This window comes from Vulpes lagopus, chromosome 5, assembly GCF_018345385.1.
Source record: "Vulpes lagopus strain Blue_001 chromosome 5, ASM1834538v1, whole genome shotgun sequence".
Taxonomy (NCBI): Eukaryota; Metazoa; Chordata; class Mammalia; order Carnivora; family Canidae; genus Vulpes; species Vulpes lagopus.
In genome coordinates this window covers 12466345-12488237 of record NC_054828.1, presented here as the reverse complement: position 1 = coordinate 12488237, position 21893 = coordinate 12466345, and the positions used below count along the sequence as shown (strand labels likewise).

Below are 21893 nucleotides of genomic sequence, written 5' to 3'. Positions count from 1 at the left end.
CACTGTATTATGTGGCATTAGCAGAAGTGCCAGGTGCCGACCGAGAGAGGAAGCAGAGTCCCCGCGCTCTGCGAGCATCAGCATGGCCCGGCGTGGGGGGGTTCCGCTCTGGGCCCAGGGGAAGGCAACTCGCCTCGATCAAGTGCCCACTGTGTGCCAAGTGCTGCCAGGCATGTCTGGCCTCTGCTTCTCCTCTGAGCCTCCTCTTGTGCGATTTTCCCTCTTGCCACTTCCACGTCGATCTGGGTGTGTATTTTAGTTCTTCAAATGGGCCACTCGTTCGCGCGTTCTCTCCCTGGCCTTTGCGTACTCTGTGTCTTCTGCCTGAAACACGCTTTCCCTGGTTGACTCCAGGCAAACTCCTCCACTCAGGATCCCTGCCTCCTCTGCTAGATTTAGGCTCCTAGTCCAGTGGTCTCCGAGCGTTTGTTGAAAGACTGAATGATGGAATTGATGAGTCTTCACCACAGCCTCCTTGACAGATGAGACAACTGAGGCACAGAGAGAACTACCTTGTCCCTGAGCGGAATGAGGTGAGACACAGAGCCAGATGGCTTGGTGGCCAAGCTTGTGCCCTTTCTACCACAGCTGGCTCGTAAGGGCAAATGCAGGTGTGGCCAGTGGTGACAGGGAGGGGCAGAAGGCGAAAGTGAGAATCCCATTGCTCAGAGAGAGTAGTGCCAGAGACGTGAGTGGACTCTGGAGCCAGGCTGCTGAGCTGCGCGGCGTTTGGCTGAGCCCCTGTGGCCTGGTCTCCCTCAGTCTCTCTCGAATTGAGGGTTTAGCTTCTTGTCTACCTTCTCTGTAGACAAGAGCTGCCAGACCAGCAGCCCAGTTGGCTGTCGGAATCTGGAAAATTGTGCTAACCCCTAGGGTGTTTGACACCCCCTGGGGAGAAGGGCCCAGGGTAGATTCCAGGTCGGAATCAGGAGGAGTTGATCCCAGAGGCGCAGTCAGAATGCTGCACTGGAGATGACTTCCTACCATGGAGAGAGCACTGATTTTAGAGTCCCACACAGATTCAGGATCCCAGCTCCACCAATAAGAGCTGAGTGACCTTGGCCCACTTACTTAACCTCTCTGAGCCTCAGTTTCCTTATCTGGGAAATGGAGATAATAAGATACTCTTCATAGGGTTATTGAGAAGGTCAAATGAGTTAATTGGTGCATCATGCTTAGAGCAGGACCAGCCTCCCTGACCTGAGGTTGGCATGAAGGAAGTGGTTGACAAATATTAGGCTAGAAGATCTGTTGTTCTCCCCTTGCCGTTGAACCTCTCCTGCCTCTCAGCTGCTCTTCCATGTAATGTTTTTGCTCTGCATGCTTCCTGGGGCTGTAGGAGGCTTAAATATGATGAAGGATGAAGAAGACACCTGTAGAGCCTTGTCCAAGGGGCAAGGCTAAAACAAGTTGTGTTCCCTTTGTGTCTCCATCTGGACCACACCAGGTCAAGGCCAAGGGTCTGATAAACATCCAGAGAGGAGCAGAAATTTCACTGGCTTGGGAAATGGTTATGGTGGTGGTGATGGTGATGATGGTGGTGGTGATGGTGATGATGGTGGTGGTGATGGTGGGGAAGATGATGATGATGAGGATCGAGGTGATGATGGAGTTGGAGATGATGGAGGTGGAGATGATGACAATGATGTTGGATGGATACATGGATGGGTGGATGAGCATATCCAGGCCAAGCTTTAAGAAGATGATAAGATATCATTAAAAGATCAAAGGACTACTTGTTTCAAGGACTCATGTATTTTTCAGTCCAGGCTCCGCCCTTACTAGTCAAGTGACTGGACAAATCACTGCACATCTCTGAGCTTCAGTTCCCTCTCCCCTGTACAATGGGAACAAACTACTGCCCTGCGTAATTCACGGGGAGCACCCATGGAGATCGTGCCATGATCGTTTTCACGCACATGAGCAGCTGTGGCTGTTGCTGTATGGGAGAGTCAACCCTACCCAAGGCGGTCACTGCTGTCAAGCAAATTGACTCCAGCACAAGTTCTGTTGCTTCTTTGCCCAGGCGTCTTTGAGCCAATGAGGTCCTTCCCAGCCTCCTCACCTACAAATGAGGCTAATCGTGCTACCCCCTCATAGGGTGGTGGCCTGGCTAAAATGGGTTCTTGTAGTTACACGGGCCAACCCAGTACCTGAGAGAAGTAGGGACTTCAGGAATGGTTCTTATTAAAAGCCTGTGGTCCATTCTGGCTATTTCTTTCCTGGCTACACCATTAGCCTGGGTAGATCTGCTGTATGATCATGTTTTCCTGGTCATCACTGCTCCCTGCAAAACTATCTTGTGGCACATTCTTCAAGGACTAGATGAGATCACAAGGGGCTGCCCTGTATGGTTGTGCAGGTTGCTCACTGGCTCAAGGGCTCTTAGCTAAGGAAATTCAGCTTATTCTCCTCCCCTTCCCCTGCCCACCAAAGCTGTGAGCCTTAGAAAAGTTCTGCTTCTTCCCGAAAGAAGCAACTTTCCTTATTTGTATAAAAATTAGAGCTAGGGGGTGCCTGGGTGGCTCAGTCGATTAAGCACCTGCCTTTGGCTCAGGTCATAACCCCCGAGTCCTGGGATGGAGCCCCATGTCATTGGGCTCCCTGCTGAGCTGGGAGCATGCTTCTCCCTCTCCTTCTGCCACTCCCCCTATTGTGCTCTCTTTCTTTCTCTCAAATAAATAAAAAAAATCTTAAACAAAAACAAAAACAGGGATCCCTGGGTGGCGCAGCGGTTTGGCGCTTGTCTTTGGCCCAGGGCGCGATCCTGGAGACCCGGGATCGAATCCCACATCGGGCTCCCGGTGCATGGAGCCTGCTTCTCCCTCTGCCTGTGTCTCTGCCTCTCTCTCTCTCTCTCTGTGTGACTATCATAAATAAATAAAAATTTAAAAAAAAACAAAAACAAAAACAAAAACAAAAACAACCAGGGCTACAAAGCACTGGAGTCACCTATAGTGGGAAAGATTGGGCCACATGACGGCTAATTAGGTTTTGCCAATTCTAATCTCCTAATCAGTGCTTCTCAAACTTTGGCATGCACCAGAATTACTGGGAGGGCTAGCTAAAACCCAGATGGTTAGACCTTGCCTCAGATCTTCCCATTCAGTGGGTCTGGGGTGACACCTGTATTTCTTTTTTTTAATTATTTTTTTTAAGATTTTATTTGTTTTAACACATACACACACAGAGCACAAGCAGGGGGAGAGGCAGAGGGAGAAGCAGACTCCCTCCTGAGCGGGGAGCGCAATATGGGGATCGATCTCAGGACCCTGGGCTAAAGACCTGAGCCAAAAGCGGATGCTTAATCGACTGAGCCATCCAGGACCCATATTTCTAACAAGTTCTGGATAGTGCTAATGCTGCTGGTCCAGGGACCAAACTTTGAGAACCACTGCTCTACCACTGAGCAAACCAGGCTGCACATTAGAATCACCTGGGAGAGCTTTAAACAGTGTGGATATCAAGCCTAACACCAGAGCAATTAAATCAGTGCCTCTGAGCAGGAGCCTGGGCTTTGTTATCATCTAAGCCTCCCCCAGGGTGATTTTTATGCTCTGCCAGGGATAGGAACCACTGTTCTAAAAAAGCAGCCAGGGATGTGACAGGACGTGGATTGGGCTAACTCATTATTTCCCTTTGGAGAAATGTCTTTCAGATCCCTCCCACTAGCGGCCTGGCTCTGAACAGCCTCCCTGAGCCTCAGTTTCCCCTTCTGTAAGTGGGGCTGTTAGGAGAATTAAATGGAACTCTGCCTCACTGTGTCTGCTCTCCCATCCTCTTGTTTCCAAGGAGAGCTTGTGCATCGCTTCTGCTCTGCGGCTGTTGAGCTGCACACAATTCAATAAGCATTTATTAAAAACTCACAATGTGTAAGATGCTGCCCTTAATGATGTGAGACTACAAAGATGAATCAGGCTCTGTCCCCACTGCAAGGAGCTCACGTGTTAATGGGGATGATGAGGCATGTGTCCAAAATGTAAGGAGGATGTGACACAGGCCATAAAGGAAGTAATCATGGTGAAGGCTACTGTATGCAAGGGCCCCAGTGTGAGGCACTTTATAGTATATTTTAATCCTCCCAACAATGCATAAGATAGTCACTATAACACCCACTTTACAGGTAAAGAAACTGAGGCTGTAAAGGAATGGTTTGGGTTTGTTTTTGTTTTTGTTTTTGCCATGGGATCCCAGAAGAGGATGCCACTCACACCACTGGAAAGTCTAGGAGGGTTTGTGGGGAGAGGTGTAAACACCACACTTTGAGGGATTTGTAGAAGTTCACTGGGTAAAGATAGGGAAAAAGTTATCCCAGATAGAGGGATCTGACACACAAAGGCCTGGAGGAGGGAAATCCCAACTTCTTCAGGGACCTGGAGGTGGTTTGATTTAGCTGAAATGCAGGCTGATGGTGGGACATGATGGGGGCTATATCCCAGTTAGAGACTTTGCATGCTGGACTCAGGAGTTTAGATTTTATGTCTTGAGCCATAACAACTCTTGAGCAGGTGGCAGCATATTTTTGAAAAAGATTAAAGTGGTCACGGATTATGAGGGGGGATACAGGGACCCCAGTAAGCGAGGTGATAACTGCAACAAATGGGCCACGTGAGATGGTGAGGCGAATGGGCAGGGGAAGGAGGATAGGACAGTGGGGACACTGGGAATTGTGCTGTTGCCACGTGAAGCTTCTTTGGGCATCGATCCCTTATGTGCGCCTGCTTATTGACTAAGCCATTCTGCATTTGAGGAGGGGCAGGGGTAGGGGCAGGAGCAGGTGGGTCTCCCAGGGCCAGGCAGCTCCGTGCGCAGCAAGGCTCAAGACATGGTCCATAGAGCGTGACCGGCTGAGTGGAGGATGGGGCTGAAGCAGCAAGTAATGGGTCTTGGGCTGGCTCAGAGCTAGCCGCCTGCCACATTTCCTGGATGAGCGTGGGAGAACTGGCCCGATGGCCTGAGTGCCTCTGACCTCAGCCTTTCTGGGGAAGCATGACACCCTGCCTGCCTCGTGCTGTCAAGCTTACAGCCAGCTCAAAGCTCCCAGCCTCTGTGTGCTGAGCACAAGCCCTCCTGGGCTGAAGCCAGTTCCTAGAAGCAAAGTCTGGATGTGGAAAGTGCCGGGCTGGGATCCTGCCACTTGCTGGCTGGGTGACGTGGGGCACATCCCTTAGCCTTAGCCCAGGTTGCACATCTTCTGATGGGGGGATTAAACACAATCAAGTAATGGAAGTGCCACACACTCCACCTAGTCCTTCCTCCACCTGCCCCACGTTCTCTGGTTGACATTCCTACAGAATCTCAAGACCACACAGGGACAAAGCAGAGCAAGCCACTTTCTATAATCAAAGTCTATTTCAGCACTTTTGTCACTGTGGACCTAGCATATCGTACCCATTTTATAGGCGACACAACCAAGGCCCAGAAGAAAGCACAAGCGGAGTTTCCTTAGCTAAGTGTCCTTGAGCTGCACAACCACACAACCATACAGGGCAGCCCTTTGTGACTCCATCTGGTCCTTGAAGATTGGCCAGCCATGGAAACATGACTGGCCCAGGGCCAAATATTTGAGGGGCTACAGGGTCAGGACTTGAACGTCAGTCTCTCACGGAGTGGAGCTGGCCCCTCAGCTTGGTGCCGCTCAGACCCTCACCCTCACTGCCCTCAGGTCCACTGTGAGGTGGGAGGATAGGTCTGGTAGAGGAGGGAGGATTGGCAGACACGCTCAGGTCCCGGGTTCTGCAAGTGATGGACGGGTGTCTCTCTGGCTGATACAAAATTCGGCTTGATACACAGTGCGTGCGCCCTCACCGCATCACACAGTGAGAATCTTCTCTTTCGGCCTCCTGAAAGCATGATGGAAGAAGTCCCTGGTGGGTGCTAATAGGTCTTTAACGCCTCTCCGAACTTCGCCCGTCTCCCTTCTTTCACTGGGGGCACATCTCAAGCTTCGGCACGCCAGTTCTGCACTAGAATTTAATAACCTTGGTTTGTTTCCGTTGTGTTTATTTTTACTCTTACCTTCTATTTATGGCAAGTGATACTGGCTTCCCATTTAAGGCAGTGATATAACGATCCTCTGAAAAAATGTGTTGGGGGGAGAGCGGGTCTTGAACTTAAGAAAATACTAAGAAAATAAGTGGTGTCTAGGTATGGCCCAATAGGAACGACGTCAGTCTGCCCTAGTTCAAGGCGGGGAGACTGGAGGTGGGTGCCCGAGGCGGCGGCTTATCCGCAGCGAGGCTCTCTCTGCAGTGCTCCCCCCGCCCTGCGCGCACAGACCTGCGCCCCGGCGGCGGGAGGCCAAGGTGCCTGCGCCCTGCGCCCCCCGCCCGCGGCACGTGCGGGGTCACGCGGGCACCCGCAGGGCATCGGGCATTTCCGCGATGGGGGAGGGCGCGGGGTCGCGGGCGACCGGCGGCGGGACCCTCGCGGTCACCTGCGGCCGGCGAACGCGCGTGCAGACGTCAGCCTCCGAGCGCTCGCGGCGCCCCCCGCCCCCGGCCCGGGCCCCGGCCCCGGCCCCACGCGCCAGGGCACGCGGAGCGCCAGGCTGCGCCGCCGGGACGGGCGGGGCGGGGCGGGGGGCGGGGCCGGGCCGCGGGACCCGCCGCCCATTGGCCGAGCGCAGCGCCGGGACCGGGCGCCGGGGAAGGCGGGCGCGGGGCGGCGGGACCCGCTGCTCGCGGGCCGCGGAGGGGGCGGAGGGGGCGGGGGGCGCCGCGACGGCTCCGCGGGGGGACGATCGCAGGCGCGGCAGGGAGCGCCCGGGCCCGGTGGGCTTCTGCGCTGGGCCCGCCCCCGGGAGGCCGGGCTGCGACCGCTTTCCGGAGGGACCGTCGACCTCGCCCGGCCGGAGAGGGGGGCGTTCGCCTCCAGGAGAGGGGGGGAGGGAGGAGCTTGGGCCCGCAGAAAGTTCGCCTCCTCCGAGGGCCGGAGGGGGCGAGGTGGGAGGACGCGCGGTTTCAGGCTAACTCGCAGCTACGTGCGAAACCTTGGGGCGGCGTTCAAGGCCCCCTCCCACACGCGCGCGGAGCTGAGCGCCTGCCCCTCCTCCGGCTGCTGGCGTCGCCTCGCAGGGAGAAAGGAGCCGACCGCGCGGCGCGGGGAGAGCTGCAGAGCCGCAGGCAGAGGAGGAGGCCGCGGCGCGCCGGGCAGCCCCCAAACCGAGCGACCCCGTTTGGCGCGGGCGGAGGTGGCACAGGGGCCAGCCCGGGTTCGCCCACTCGGGACGCGCACACACGCGCGCACCCGCCGGGACCTCCAAGGACCCTCGCTGAGCCCCGGAGTCGCCCCTAGCGCCCTCCCCCAGCCCCGGAGACCCAGGCGGGGACCCCGGGATCGGACGTCCCCGCGCCTCCGGGCACCTGGCTCAGCAGGAGTCCCCCGGGCCGGGGCAGGGCAGGGCCGGCGGCGGCGAGCCCGAGCCCGCCCGGCGCCCAGGCCCCGCCGAGCCCTCGGAACCCACCCATGGGGCACCGGCTCCCCGCGTCCCCTCGCCCGGCCGCGCCCAGCCCGGCGCCCGGAGCCGCGCAGAGGAGGAGCCCGGCGCAGTGACCGAGGAGCCGCTGGAGACTCTGGAAGCCTCGGCGGCGGCGGCGGCGGCGGTGACCAGACAGGCGAGCGGTTCCCCGCGGCTCCAGGCGCTTCCAGGCAGCCCTCCAGGCTGTGCCAGAGGCCCAGCCCGCCATTCTCAGGTAGGAAAGAGACACCCCAACAGAGCCAGAACCGGGGAGCTGGCTGAAATGGGGGAAGCCAGGAAGAAACGTTCGAGGCTTGTGGGGGTGGGGGGGCAGAGGAAGCTCTACATGACTTTACATGAAATGAAAGTTAAACTGATCGAGCACCTACTACTGATAGGCAACTTTATATATCTGGAGAGAATGGTATTAGGTGAGCACCTACTATGTGTCAGGCTGAGTGCTAGGCCCTTTACTTGGTCCAGGTAGGAAAGACTTACTGAGCTGCTACTATGTGCTAGATGTGTTGCTAGGAGCTTTCCATTTAAGGGACCTAGGGCAAAAGCCATTTAAATATTAGGACACAGGCTCAAGGAGGAGAGAAGATTAAGGAATACCTTTCTGTCCAGTGTTCCTTGAGCTTTTTTTTTTTTTTTTTTTGAGGGGTGGGGGTTAGTGCAGGGATAAGTTTCCTGGATACTTCTTTTCCCTGGAAATGTTTCCTGTATTCAGCTGGCCCAAGGGCCTGCAAGTACCTCCAAGGGGCTCTCTCTGACCTCTCCTCCCTTTGCCCCCTACCCTGGGAGGGTGACGAAGGATGTTCAGAATTCATGGCAGATAGGAGGCCAGGCTGGGAAGGGACAGCCAGCTCAGGAGCCTATGATTCAGGCTTATCCTGGCGTCACCGTGACAAGATGGGGTCCCCCAGGTCCTCTGCCCGCACTCTAGTCTCACCCCACCTGGCCATTCTAGGCAGCCCCTTGAATGCCAAGACGGGGTGCCTCAAAGGAACTCTCTTGCTGTGTGCCAGGAGCTGTATTAGCCTCTTGACTTCTCACTGAACAATCCGGGCCACCGCACGGGTTTGTTTCTGTGATACCCCTTTGATAGATGACCAGCCTCACCAGGCCAGACCATTTGCCCAAGGGCGCTGAGCTGGTGAGAGGCAGGGCTGGTCCTCTGGAAGCCAATGCCTGGCTGCTTTCTACCATCCCGAGCTGCCCAGGGAATAACGTGTGTGTCCAGAGAGGCTGGCATGTGTGCTGATGGGAGAGGCTTGAGGTGTGTGGGAGGGATGGGGGTGGGGTGCTGGTACAGTGGAACAAGCCTGGGGGACTCACAGGGAGAAGGACCTGTCCAGACTCTTGTCCCGATGTCCATCTGATCCCCTCCATCTTCCAGGCAGGCCCTGGGCGAGGGGCTTAAGGGAGAAGTAGGGGGAGAACCCCCACATGCCTTTGGCTGGGAGTTGGCTGGGCAAGGTTTGGGGGTGAGTCCCGGGCAGAGTGCCTGCCCCAGCTGCCTGTGGGGCGGGAGAGGGAACCAGAATATAATAGGCCTCAGGGGTCATTCCTCTGCCTCACACCAGCTGAGGCTTCACTGAGTCAGGCACTGTTTTGAAAAAGACTGGTTTTGGCCAGGGGGTAGGCTTTTATAGAGGTGAGAGCCCAGGCTTTGGAGCCCAGTCAGCCTAATTGTAATCCTGGCCTGGCCGGTAGTCTGCGTGAACTGGGGCAAGTGACTCAGCCTCGCGGATCTCCAGTGTCCCCATCAGTCCAGCGAATGGATGATGGGCTGCTCTTGACCGGACTGTGGTACAGTCATTGGATTGTGGGACACAGAGCACCCAGCATGACGAGAGCTCGCGTGGCGTGGCTATGGCTACTGTTCCCCCGAGGGGGCTCCACTCTCTCGCCGCCCTGGGACTTTCTGCCTCCCGGGTGCCCTAAGAATGGCTCCAGGGTGGGGTCAGCTGAGAGTCCCAGAACTCGCACGTGGGTTCCTGTGCTGCCAGTGGTCCTGTGTCCCCCAACCACCGTCTGAGCCTCTAGGGTTGGGCTCAGGGCTTGAAGGGCCCCTGGCACTCTGATGTCCATCTGCCCGGCGCAGCCTTGGGGGCGGCCTGGCCGAGGATGGAGAGAGGACAGCAGGCAGCGGATGGGAGAGGCTATGCCCACAGCTGCCCGCAGGGCCTCCTCTGGGGGAGGGGAGGGAAAGAAGATGCGGGAGCAGGTGGGGCTCGAGGCAGCCCTGTCACCTGGCGTCCAGGTGTCTGGGTGTCTCACGCAGCCCCACGTGCCTCCACGTGCCTCCGGCCATGTGAAGACTCACAGTCTTCTCTCAGGGAAGAAAGCCACTACCTCCCCGCCCCCCTTTGCCTCTTTTTCTGACACCCTGTCTCCTCCCTGACTCTCGGCCTCTTCTCTCTGACTTCCTCAGACCCGTTCAGCCACCGATCCTAGCACGTCTGTACCAGGAGCTCCGGGCTAGAAGCTGGGCAGGCACTGATGGAGACAAACATGGTCCCCGGGGGCTGCTGGCCTCCTTCCCTGTCTAGACAGAGGTGATCACAGCAGAGTCAAGCTCCCTGCAGAGGGGCTGGGGGGGTGGCGCTGTCATGGTGTGGGGCCTACCCTGCTGCCCCCCATCCATCTTCCCTGAAGGCCCAAGCTGGCTTGCCAGCCCCAGAGGAGACTGAGAAGCCTTCAGCGCTCTCCCCACTGGGCACCCACAGGTGTGTCCAGAGCACAGAGATACTCAGGGCAGCACCTGGGTCAGCCAGGCCAGGGGTGTGGGGTTGGGGATCAGGACCTCAGAAGGAAGCTTCCAGTGAGCTCCAAAGGCAGACCTTTTTGCTTCATTCACTCATGGATCATTTATTAAGCACCTGTTGTGGTGTACCTGGCATTGAAATCCTGTGGGATAACTTGAGAGATGGCTGCAGGCATGAATTAGGTGGGGAGGTGGGGTCTTAGTCTCAGAGTCACCGTGCTGGCTCCTCTATTAACAACACTGGCCAGTCATGGAGTCTTTTACGTATCAGGTTCTTTATTTGTGAAATGGGCAGATAATATCTTCCTCACAGGGAGGTGGTGAGGAGGCTCCCCTGCGTGGGGCAGATTGCCTGGGCTCAGATCTCTCCTTCGCTGGTTCCTGGCTGTGTAACCATGAGTGGTTAACTTAATTTACCTCTGTACCATCCCCTGTAAACTGGGGTAACACCACCTACCTTCTGGGGTTACTGAGAGCTGGAGCGAGGGGTTACATGTTCAGCGCTTAGAACACTCTGGCATATATTGGCTGCAAGGTAAATGTCAGCTCCCCTTATTGTTCTAAACTTAGCACAGTGCTCGGCACACGGCAGGGGCTTGGTTAGTGGTGATTGCCAGGGCTCCAGGCTTAGGGTCGGCAGTGTGCTGAGCGGCTTATTGTGTGCATCTGTTGGCAATTCATTCGTTGAGATCCTCTTGGTAGCTTGCAATTGGCCATGGGGGGAATGTGTGTGCCACGGAGGTTGATAAACGCTACCAATAAAAGCTTTTTAAAAAGGTATTTTTGAGAGCTGGTGTGCTGCACAGTGGCTCTCCGTTGGGCAGGGCGAGCAGACACAGATGCCTGAATGCCCTGAACAGGATGGATGCCAGGAGACTCACACACAGGAGGTCTCTCCACCTCCGGTCTCTTGGTATAATGGCAGACAGAGAACATTCTGATGTTGGAGAGAGCCTTGAGGTGAGTGGAGGAGGCATTCCAGGCTCCCGAGCTGGGGCAGCCAGGGGTGGGGACCAGTGGGAGCTGGCACGTACAGCTCCCAGCGCACATTGGAAAAAGGTATCTTCTCCAGGCAGATGAACTCCACCAAGACAGCCCCCACCTTCCCACCCAGCTGGGTGCCTTGTTGCAGTGCCCAGCCTGCACAACTGTGTGTGGCAGCAGGCTGAGGGCAGAGGGGAATCGATATTCCAGCAGGCCTGTATCCATTTGTAGTTCCTCTTCTCTAGAGAGGGGAGGGATTCCTGCTGGGGTGGGGTGGGGTGGGGAGCCAGAGAAGCCTTCAGAGAGGAGGTGGTATATGAGCCAGGCCCTGAAACATAAAGAGAAGAGGGTGTTCTGGCAGAGTGACTAGCACGAGCTAAGAAGTGGAGGCAGATCTCAGCAGAGCTCCAAGGGAGCGGTGGGCTCAGGGATTGTCAGCAGATTCTGCTGGGTGCTGACCTAGGGAGGGAGGGTGGCGGGCTGTGGCTGCCCTTCGGGTGGGCCTGCTGGGGCCCTAGGGGTTATTTATCTCCATTTGGGCTTTGGGGCCGGGACCCTTTGCAGTCTCTTGTACAAGGCCAAGAAGTCCCCTTGGAAAGTGAGGGGTATACCCCAGAGCCATGAACCCTTGGAGCTCTGAGGAACTTGGGTTGTTCATGGGTCCTTTCTCTGCTCCACATCCCCTAGTCCAGGCCTCTGGCTCTCCTGGAAGTGAGCAAACCCCCAGGGCCTGGGGGTGAAATCACCAGGCCCTGGGTGGGGAGGATGTGGTCTGGATGTGGCCTTTTCCCTGATTCTGGGAAGGGCTGAGAGGCTTAGCGCCTTCCCCAGGTCGGGCCCTGCAGTCACAGTCTGGGGAGGCCAGGGTGGGAGAGGACCGGAGGACCAGGGAGGGATCAGGTTCTAGCAGGAGTTAACATTTTGCGACCTCACCATGTGCAACAGCCCCTTTTATAGATGAGACAAGTGACTCCCAGGGAACATAAGTGACTTGCTCACCCAGGAGCAGTGGGGAGCCGGGGTGAAGTGAGGAGGAAGCCCCCTGGCCGTCCTGGTCCAGAACAGACAAGGGGTGAACAGACGCCAGGGCAGATGAGAGCATGTGAGGCGGGTGGATGAGGAAGAAGGAGGCAGGAGAGGCCATGAAGGGGCGGGCGGAGTCGAGGCCCGCTAGAGCCCCCCGAGTCTAACGTGCCCATCTTACAGGCCGAAAACACACGCCTGGACCGGAGCCACGCAGAGGAGGCCAAGGCTGCCAGCAAGAGGCTGCAGGGCCGGGTCCAGGGCCTCCTGACGCCTGTCCCCCGCTCCGCGCCGCAGACCCGAGCCATGATGAAGACCGTGTCCAGCGGGAACTGCACGCTCAGCGTGCCCGCCAAGAACTCGTACCGCATGGTGGTGCTGGGCGCCTCGCGCGTGGGCAAGAGCTCCATCGTGTCCCGCTTCCTAAACGGCCGCTTCGAGGACCAGTACACGCCCACCATCGAGGACTTCCACCGCAAGGTCTACAACATCCGAGGTGACATGTACCAGCTGGACATCCTGGACACGTCCGGCAACCACCCGTTCCCTGCCATGCGCAGGCTCTCCATCCTCACAGGTGGGTGCCCGGGGTGGGCGTGGGTGCCGGATGGCCCGCAGGGCGCTGTCCGTGTCTGCCGCCTGAAGGGAAGCTCCTAGTGAGGCCCCTGGCACCCTTGAGGGTCAGAGAGGGTTGCTGCCCGAGCCGGGCCCCGAATTCCGTTCTGTCTGGCTGTGGATCGAGAACCGCAGCGCCGCCTTCAGGTCCGGAGTGAGTCCCTGGCTGTCTGGTTCTTACCCTCCACTGCTGAGCTGTCCCCTAGTCTCGTGGCCTTGCTGGGAATGGTGGGGAGGGAAGGCAGATGGTCCAGGGTTCAGAGGGGGCGGTGGAGACGTGGGACTGGGCCATCATTTGCATTTACTCAGGCAGCTTTGTGCGGTGGCTGAGAGGGCAGGCCAGAAACCGTCCACCTGGGCCAGCAGCTCCCTGGCTTTGTACCTCCGGGCAAGTGACTTTATCTGTGGCTCAGTTTCCTCCCTGTGAGAGCATCACATTGGTGCCCACCCCCCAGATCACTGTGAAAAGTAAAGGAGTTAATACAGCGGAAGTGCTTGGTGAACGGATAGTAAGTGCTCAGTAAACCCTGGTCTTAAGTCAACCCAGCATCTAGAGTGCCTGCTCCGGGCTATGCAGTCCTTTCCTAAGCCGCACTTCTCCCACTGCTGGTCAGTGATGACGGGGAGGAATGAGCAAGTACCCCCGTTTCCATCACTAAAATAACCCCCCAGATGGAGATGCACTTGCACCAAGCAGCCTACACCACTCTGCCTCCGCAATCTGGCCATGCCCCCTCCTGGAGCCCCTGGGGCAGGTGGCTTCTTCTTGTAGGCTGTCCTGGCTGACCATCCGACCCAGATCACACTCCCGGCCCCATATTTTGTAGAGGCAGTGTGTGAATGGAAGGAGCCCTCGGTTGACCTGGGCCCCAGTCCTGACTCCACCACTTGGGGGTTCCAATGTGTGACTGGAGCTCTGAGTCTCAGTCTCCCCAGCTGCACAGCACGCATCAGCTTGCTTCCCCCCTTCCCCCCACCCTGTGTGGCTGTGGGGACACTCCCGGATCATGGTGGGTGTTGCAGGGATGTCAGCTCTCCTTGCCTTGGGGAGGGGACTGGGTGCCCCCCAATATAAAACAGGCTAATACCAGGGGCACCTGGGTGGCTCAGTGGGTTAAGTGGCTGCCTTCGGCTCAGGTCACGTCTCAGGGTTCTGAGATTGAGTCCTGCATCGGGTTCACTGCTCGATGGGGAGCCTGCTTCTCTCTCTCCCGCTGACCCTCTCCACCACTGGAGGGTTCCCTCTCTCTCATGTATACTCTTTCTCAAGTAAATAAATAAAATCTTTAAAAAAAAATAAGGCTAACATCAGAGGGAGGGAGGGAGGGAGGGAGGGAGGGAGGTGTGGAGGAGGACCATGTGCATATTTCCAAAATTAATTTTTAATGATACCAACGATATGCAAACACACCCTCCTGTAAACACGGATAAGGCTAAAGATGCCCCCTTAAAGTGTCCCCAACTGCAGGCTCCCATCCCCTCCCTGGAGGCGGCTGCTCTATGGGTCCGGTGGGGACATTTCCGGACCCCCCACGAACACACTGACCTTTATATTTGAATTATCTTTGTAACAGGGAGGGCTTTTGTCCATCTCTTTTGAACGTGCACTTACGATTCGGAGCACATCTGTCTGCTGCTTGCTTGCTTCTTTTCACTCCCTAGCCAGTGCCTCATTTTCCAACCTGGTGCTGGTGCGCAGGAAATTCTGAAAGCCATTAATTCTGCTGCCAGCGCTCTTTCCAGCTGCCAGCCAGGCTGTCTCTGAAGCTTGGCATCGCGGTCTTGCATTTGAATATGTCAAGGCCGCCGAGTCCTCAGGGGCCCGGGATTAGGCTAATGGGACAGGGGGTTGGCAGGTTGGCAGCCCAGATAGACACAATTGCCAGGCAGGGGCCACCTTGCAAGTGCTTCTCTCAGTGGCTCCCACCCCTATTCTTCCCATCTCATCCCGCACTTTCACCCAGCTTTATGGACACCCACTGTGTGCTGGGTGCTGGGAGACGAGGTCAAGGTGACACCGTCTCTCTCCTTCTGCCCCAGAGCACACGGTGAAGGGCATACCATTGGCCGGAGCATGGTTCTGATTATGGCATGTGCTGTTGGGGGGGACAAATGGTGTGCCCCGGGGGTCCCCAGAGAGGAGGCAGCCATGCTGCCAGAAGCTAGACTTGTTGGATTCTCCTCTCCAGAATGCAGGCCAGTAACCGACACCACTGAGCTTCAGTTTCCTTATCTGGGAGACAGGGGTTTTTGACATCTCCCCACAGGTTCTTAACTAGTTGAAGCCAAAATTTGAGCATGAGCTTGTAACCCCTGTGCTAACATCCAGAGATGCAGGCACTGCCCACTCGTCGCCCCGCCACCCCCTGCGACCCCTGCGTGGCCTGTTTCACACCCAAAGACCTGCCTTGAGTGACGCAGTGAATTGAAGCAGGGAGTCTTGGAGGCTAGCACTCACTTACTCATCCCTGATTTATTCAAGAAGCAGAGAGCACCTGCGTATGCCAGGCACTGGCTGGGCAAGAACAGTAGCAGGTCAACATCCTGGCCTAGCCATGTTCACGCTGTGTGGTCTTGGACAGGTTGTTCACCCTTCCTGAGTCTCTTTTTGCTCACCTGTACCAGGAAGCAGAGGTTTGGGGAGGAGTCAAGGAGGAAAGTCCGCATGAGGCACATGTCCCACCCTGGCTCTCGATACCTTTGAACATGTGTCACTTCCCATTCATTATCTGGTGAAGAAGCTCTATTTCATCCACATGGGGCAGATGGGGAGAACTAAGGTTTAGAGAGGTGGCCTGACCTGCCCCAGGCTGCGCGGCTAGCAAGCGGCAGGGGCCAGATGTGAACCTTAGGCCAGCCAGGTGCCAGCACTCTGAGTTCCTACGATTCCAGGCCTGGGTGATGTGCATGGAACAAGTCGGGCAAGACCCCTACAGTCATGAAAATTATATTTATTATTATTATTCTAACATAGTCTACACAAATTCGCAAGCCACTCACTCCATCTCCAGCTCTGCAGGGAAATGTCGGGGGAATTAACTGTGTCTGAGCCAGGCTGAGCCACACATTAGCGACATGACCTTGAGCAAGGGCTTTAACCCTCTGGGTCTCAGCATCCTGCCCTGGAAAATGGGGAGAACAGTGACTGCCCCACAGGCTGGTGGGAAGGGTTGAGTCAGTGACTGGGAGGGGCTGGTCAGGAACCTCCGTGGCCTCACTGCCTGGGGTCTCTCTCTCCACAGGTGATGTCTTCATCCTGGTGTTCAGCCTGGATAACCGGGAGTCCTTCGATGAGGTCAAGCGCCTCCAGAAGCAGATCCTGGAGGTGAAGTCCTGTCTGAAGAACAAGACCAAGGAGGCGGCCGAGCTGCCCATGGTCATCTGTGGCAACAAGAACGACCACAGTGAGCTGTGCCGCCAGGTGCCCAGTACCGAGGCCGAGCTGCTGGTGTCCGGGGATGAGAACTGCGCCTACTTCGAGGTGTCGGCCAAGAAGAACACCAACGTGGACGAGATGTTCTACGGGCTCTTCAGCATGGCCAAGCTGCCCCACGAGATGAGCCCGGCCCTGCACCGCAAGATCTCCGTGCAGTACGGCGACGCCTTCCACCCCAGGCCCTTCTGCATGCGGCGGGTCAAGGACATGGGTGCCTATGGCATGGTGTCGCCCTTTGCCCGCCGCCCGAGTGTCAACAGTGACCTCAAGTACATCAAAGCCAAGGTCCTTCGGGAGGGCCAGGCCCGCGAGCGGGACAAATGCACCATCCAGTGAGCAGGAGGGTCGCGGGGGTGGGGCATGGGCAGTGCCTTCGCGAGGCGGCCCCAGATGCCCGCTGCCCGCGTCCTCCCCCACCCTGCCTAACGACACCCCCACACCCCGACGGCCGTGCGAAGGGCCCTGGCGCCAGACTGGGGGACCCCAGCCTCTGACCTCTGTAGGTTCTGCCGCCTTCTCGCCACTTCCCCCTGATTCTGCTTTTCAGAGCACCCCCCCCCCCCTCCTGCTTTCAGCTCCTCCGTGCGGGGCCGGAAACAAGGTTGGGAGACGTCTGGACTCCGAGCCGGAGCTGGCCCGTCCTTGGGGTCGCCAGAGGGGCCAGACTCCCTACCTTGACGGAGCATCCTGGAACGGTCGGGGGGGGGGGGGGGGGGGGGGGCCGAGCCCGGAGCCAGGTGGGAGAGGTCTCCACTGGGCTGGAGCCGAGCCCCCGCCCCCCTCCCCGCCCCCTCCCCGCCCCCTCCCCGCCCCCTCCCCGCCCCCGGCGTCCCTCCGACGAGCCCCGGGGCCAGGTGTTGAGGGGGCGTGGCCACGCTCCGGGCCCCGCCCACCGCGGCACCGCCTCCCTCCGCCTCCTGCCCCGCAGTTTCTGTCCTCCCATCCGTCCGTCCGCGGGTGTGCTTTGCAGTTCCCGCTGTCCTCACGTCCCGCTGTCCTCACGTCGTGCAGTAGCTGTAGGAACGGAAATCCTTGTACTGTAAAGCCTCCCCTGCCTCTTCGGCCAGGCCCCCGCCCGGGTTAGACCCGCTGCCTCTGCTGGGGGAGCCCCCGCCCCCCATCCCGGACGACCCGGACCGGCCTGCCTGCAGCTGGACACCGCCCTCCGTTCTGAGCTTCACAGTTTACACTCGCGCAGACGGGGCGGGCAGGCTGGGGCTGCTGCGCCCGGGCCCCACCCCACCCCACCCCACCCCGTGTCACAGAGGAGGCGGCTGAGACTCCGGGGGAGGTGGCAGGCCACAGCCCACCCCACCCCACCAGGTTCAGGGCACAGCTCTGCCTAGAACTACAAGGCCGTCTTCTACTGTGCTTGTTCCTCAAGCATTAATTGAGCATCTGTTGGGTGCTGGGTCCACTGTGTGCTAGGAAACAAAGAGGGTGAGCAGTGCACTTTATTCCCCCCAGGCCAGGCCTTTCCCCAGCCTCGGCTTGTTCCCTTGGCCTGTTCCCTCACCCGCATGGCCTGTGCCCACCCCTGCCTCCCCGCCCCACTGCCCTGTGGGCTCACCGCTGTTGTGGGGGGGAGGTGCAGGAGGGAGCTGAGCCCGGAGAGGTAGGTGGGAAGGATCCTTGCAGGTCCCTTCCTCGTACCTGGCTCTAGACAGCTGCATACCAGGTGTGGCACCTGTAGACCAAAGGTCTTGTCAGAAGCCCTTAACACATACATTTTGTATCCTAATCTCCTTTAAAATACTGAGATTTAGGGCTACGAGGAATCTTAGTGATCATCTGGTGAGTCTTTCCAAGGCCCAGAGAGGGTGAGTAACTCTCACTGGCTCCAGCCCACACACAGCAAGCCCGTGAGTGGAAGAAGCAGGGCTTAGTGTGAAGCTTCCTCAGCCCCCCAGGGAGGTGGGGGGGCGCCTTCAGAAACTGGAGGTATTTTCCCCTGACCCTCTCTCTAGCTCAGTCCTTGGGGGCTCCTGTAACTTCTGTGTACGTCACTCCCGGGTATGTCCATGTACAGGTGAACACGAAGATACACACATACCCCAACTCCCACACCACAAACTCTATACCTCTACCCTGGCACTTGCTGCTCCAGGCAGCAACTCTGACCCCGCTTCTGTGCCCTCGTTTGGCCCCAGCCTGAACCCTCTAAGCAGATGGGGTATCATGGCCAGGACAGGTGTGTGGCCTGGTCCCACCCCGTGATGTACCCGCTGCCCCAGATCTCTGTGTACGCTACCAATTAAAGTGGGTTTGTTTCTAAGCTGTGTCCTTGACCGTGTGACTTTTCTGTATTTTCAAAAGGAGGGATGCTTCTTCCTCCAACCAGAGCTGGCCTTGCCCTTCTTAGATTGTATCTGCCTGGTGCCCTTGCCACAGTAGCAGCACCGAGTCAGTCCTCAGGTTTAAATATGTGAGGCAGGGGCACCCCCAATAGGAGGTTGTGCCTTGTGCCTCTTGGCCTTGCCATTCTGGGCCTTCTGGGTGGTGTGTGCTGAGTTGTCAGTGTCCCTTTGGAGGGGTAGCAGGGTCAGAGAAGAGATCCCCCCCATCCCTGCCACCCCATCAGCCCTTTGGGGCCACTATATGTCTGAGTTCAGTGTGGCTCCTGTAGACCATTGATTTTGCTCCAGGAATGTTTGGCATTGTCTGGAAACATTTTTGAATCCCCAAGACTTGGGTGGGAAGTACTGCTAGCATCCTGAATAGAGGCCAAGGATGCTACTAAACACCCTCAAGAAAGAGCTGTCTGACCCCATCTGTCAGTAGTGGGCAGCCTCAGTTGGATGGTTGGTCCTCAGGGTCAGGACAGAGCCCAGATCTGTATGGTTGATCTGATGTACAACTTCTGGACAGTATTTAATAAACACGGGGCAAGCGGAGTGAGCCCTCTTGTGAAATGAGGCAGGATGTGGGTGGGGACAGGTGGAGACAGAAGGACAAGGTCTTATGTCTGCCACTCTGAACCTATAACCCTAGACCATAGCTCTCCCTGGGTAGAGGGGAGAGGAGGGGACCAGCCTCACACCTGCTGTGAGCTTTACATTTGGAGTCTCGTGCCACCTTCCCATCTTCAAGTCCATGAGAAACCTGCTCCTCACGGTCACCCTGTGGTCCCTACCTTCTCCAGGATGGCATAGCTGGTGCTGTGGCAGAGAGGGGATTCCCAACCGGAGGCCATCTCAGCTTCATGTGGGTGAGGAAAGGATTTTGCATCGATGGTCTGTGCTTTTGATCAATCAGCAAATGCCACGAAGCATGGAGGTGAGGGGGCTCGCAACTCAGAGGGAGAGAGCTCTGTGCAGGCATTCACAAAGCAAGGTGAGCCTACCTGTGGTGGAAGCAAGCCCAGGTGGGCCTGGGGTGTGGGGGAACAGGAGGAGAGCTCCCCCTTCTGCCTCCGAGGGAGCCCAGCTCCCCTCCTATCATTTACCGACACTAGGCAGAGAGGCTAAGCATGGGAGGCAGATCACTGACCCTTTCCCAGTCCTGGTCTTTGTAAATGTGAGACCCGGAGCCCAACAGGGCCTCCTGCATTACAGGGCCAGCGCTGTACCCTAAGAAGGGCTAGCAGGGCTGCAGCTGGGCTCACCAAAGCAAGCCTTCCCCTGTGGGTCAAGCCTGGGCCCCCTCTGCCACTCCCTCCCTCCACCGGGTCTGTGAATAAGTCATGTCCTTTCCCATACTTCAGCTTCTTCATCTCTAAACGGGAGATGGGGACAGAACAGTGGGACCAGACAACACACCAACACAACAGCCCCTCGCAACCCTATGTTCCCTGCAAGAGGGAATTAAGATTCCTATTACGTAACCTGCCACATTCCGCTCGTTGCTAAACAGAACACGCTTGCTCCGGTCGGGGCCCAGCCCCGGCTCCCCGCATCCCCCGGGCTCACCGTGGGTGCGGGTTAGTGAGCACCCGGCTGGCTGCAGCAGAGGGGGAGACTTGCCCCACAGACCTCTGTTTAGCCCTGGGACAGAGGGTAGAATAGGATTGTAGGAAAATTCGCCCCCAGCGAGACCATCCAGAGACAAGCGCGGGCCGGCGGGCTCAGTCCCGACCTGAGGACAGGAACACTGGGAATTGGATTTCAGAGAATTCTGCACTGCGAACTCCAAGTGCTTATTCTGTTCCGCCTCCCTGAACCTGTCACTTACTCAAAAGAAAAACTTCAGGCTGGGTCAGGGCTTGGTGGGGCTGATGGGAGGCCAGCTGGGGCTCAGCAGCAAAGGCTCCTGGGAGTACAGGGAGGGAGGGAGGGCTGGCCTTTGCTGAAGACCTACTGTGCACTGAGCACCGTGCTGGGCCTGACACCTGCAGCCTCTCGTTGGATCCTGGTGGCAAAGCTGCATGCGAGGATTATGAGTCCCTTTGTACTTTACATACGAGGGAGCCAAGGCTCAGAGAGGTGAAGCCACTTGCCCAAGGTTGCACAGCTGTAAGTGGCAGAGCTGAGCTAGAATCCACATCTCATTGCAAAGCACGTTATCTCCCCAGAGTTTTCCTAACAGAGTTGGCTGAGGGGCTACTGGAGGGAAAGGCAGGCAGGCTGAGGGGTGCCATCTGAACGCAGTTCAGCGACTTTGAACAGATGTCGTTCATAGGGAGGTAGATGCTCTACAGCTCATTACAAAAGGCCCAGCCACTGTAACAGAACTTGACTTCTGTTTCCTGGGAACTTCTGAGATGAGTGTGCTAGGCCGGCTGGGGGCAGTGGGGGCCAGGCTCTGCCCCCCCAGTCATTCAGGCATCCAGGTTTCAGGCCAGGCCGTCCCACCTCTAGGACCCTGTCACCATCTGCAAGATCAAAGCTGCCACCACATTCACGTTCAGCCAGCGGGTTAGGGGAAGAGACTGCAGGGATGCCTACCTGCTGCTCTCAGAGCCTGGACACATCCCTCCCCCCACTTCCCCTGGCCAGGCTCCCCAGTGAGAAGCACGAGGAAACACAGTTCCTTGCCAGGTGGCCCCGGGCCCAGTGGCACCTCCACCTGGAGAAACGGGAGAGGGCATCTGGCTGGCCAGCTAACGGTCCCCTCCTCCCGGCACCCTCACTTGTGGGTCCAAGACTTCAAGGGCACCTTGTGCAACCTGACTTCACTCAAAAGGCAGCTTGACCTCCCACTGCTTCCTTAAGGAGGATCTGGGCTTTATTTCCACCCCCATCCCTGTCCCTTGATAAAAACTTGGACTGTCCCGTGATTTTTCTCATCTAGACCAAGGCACTTCAGGTGGCAGGTGCAGCCTCAGTTAAACATCCCTTTGGCCCACATCATGATGATGGATGGACACTTCAGTCTTTAGGCAAAGGAAAGACACTCTCTCTTCCACCCCCTCCCCCCAGCTGTGGTCTGCTCACACAAAAAGAAATTGAGGAAGAGCAGGATGGGCAGGTTGTCCTTTTCTTGCTCTCTGGCTCCCCTTTTAGCTAATTTCAGTTTCTCTTTCTGCTGTCCTCCATCCTTGGGAGGTGGGTCTGGGGGTGGTGGGGAGGTCAGAGGCACAGGAAAGTTCTAACTGGCCTGGTACTGTGGTGTCTCGGGAAGACAGTGTCATGCTCAGAGCATGGGAGATGTTTAACAATGACATTAGA

General features: G+C 57.3%; 1 protein-coding gene across 1 annotated transcript; it reads left to right on the top strand.

Moving 5' to 3' along the window:
- The first annotated feature begins 7420 nt into the window (after positions 1–7420).
- RASD2 (RASD family member 2) lies at positions 7421–18562 on the top strand. The gene is made up of 3 exons (XM_041757499.1): positions 7421–7694; positions 12420–12813; positions 16094–18562. The coding sequence occupies exons 2-3, from the start codon at positions 12543–12545 to the stop codon at positions 16621–16623; spliced, it is 801 nt and encodes a 266-aa protein (XP_041613433.1). The 5' UTR covers positions 7421–7694; positions 12420–12542; the 3' UTR covers positions 16624–18562.
- Positions 18563–21893: the final 3331 nt, after the last annotated feature.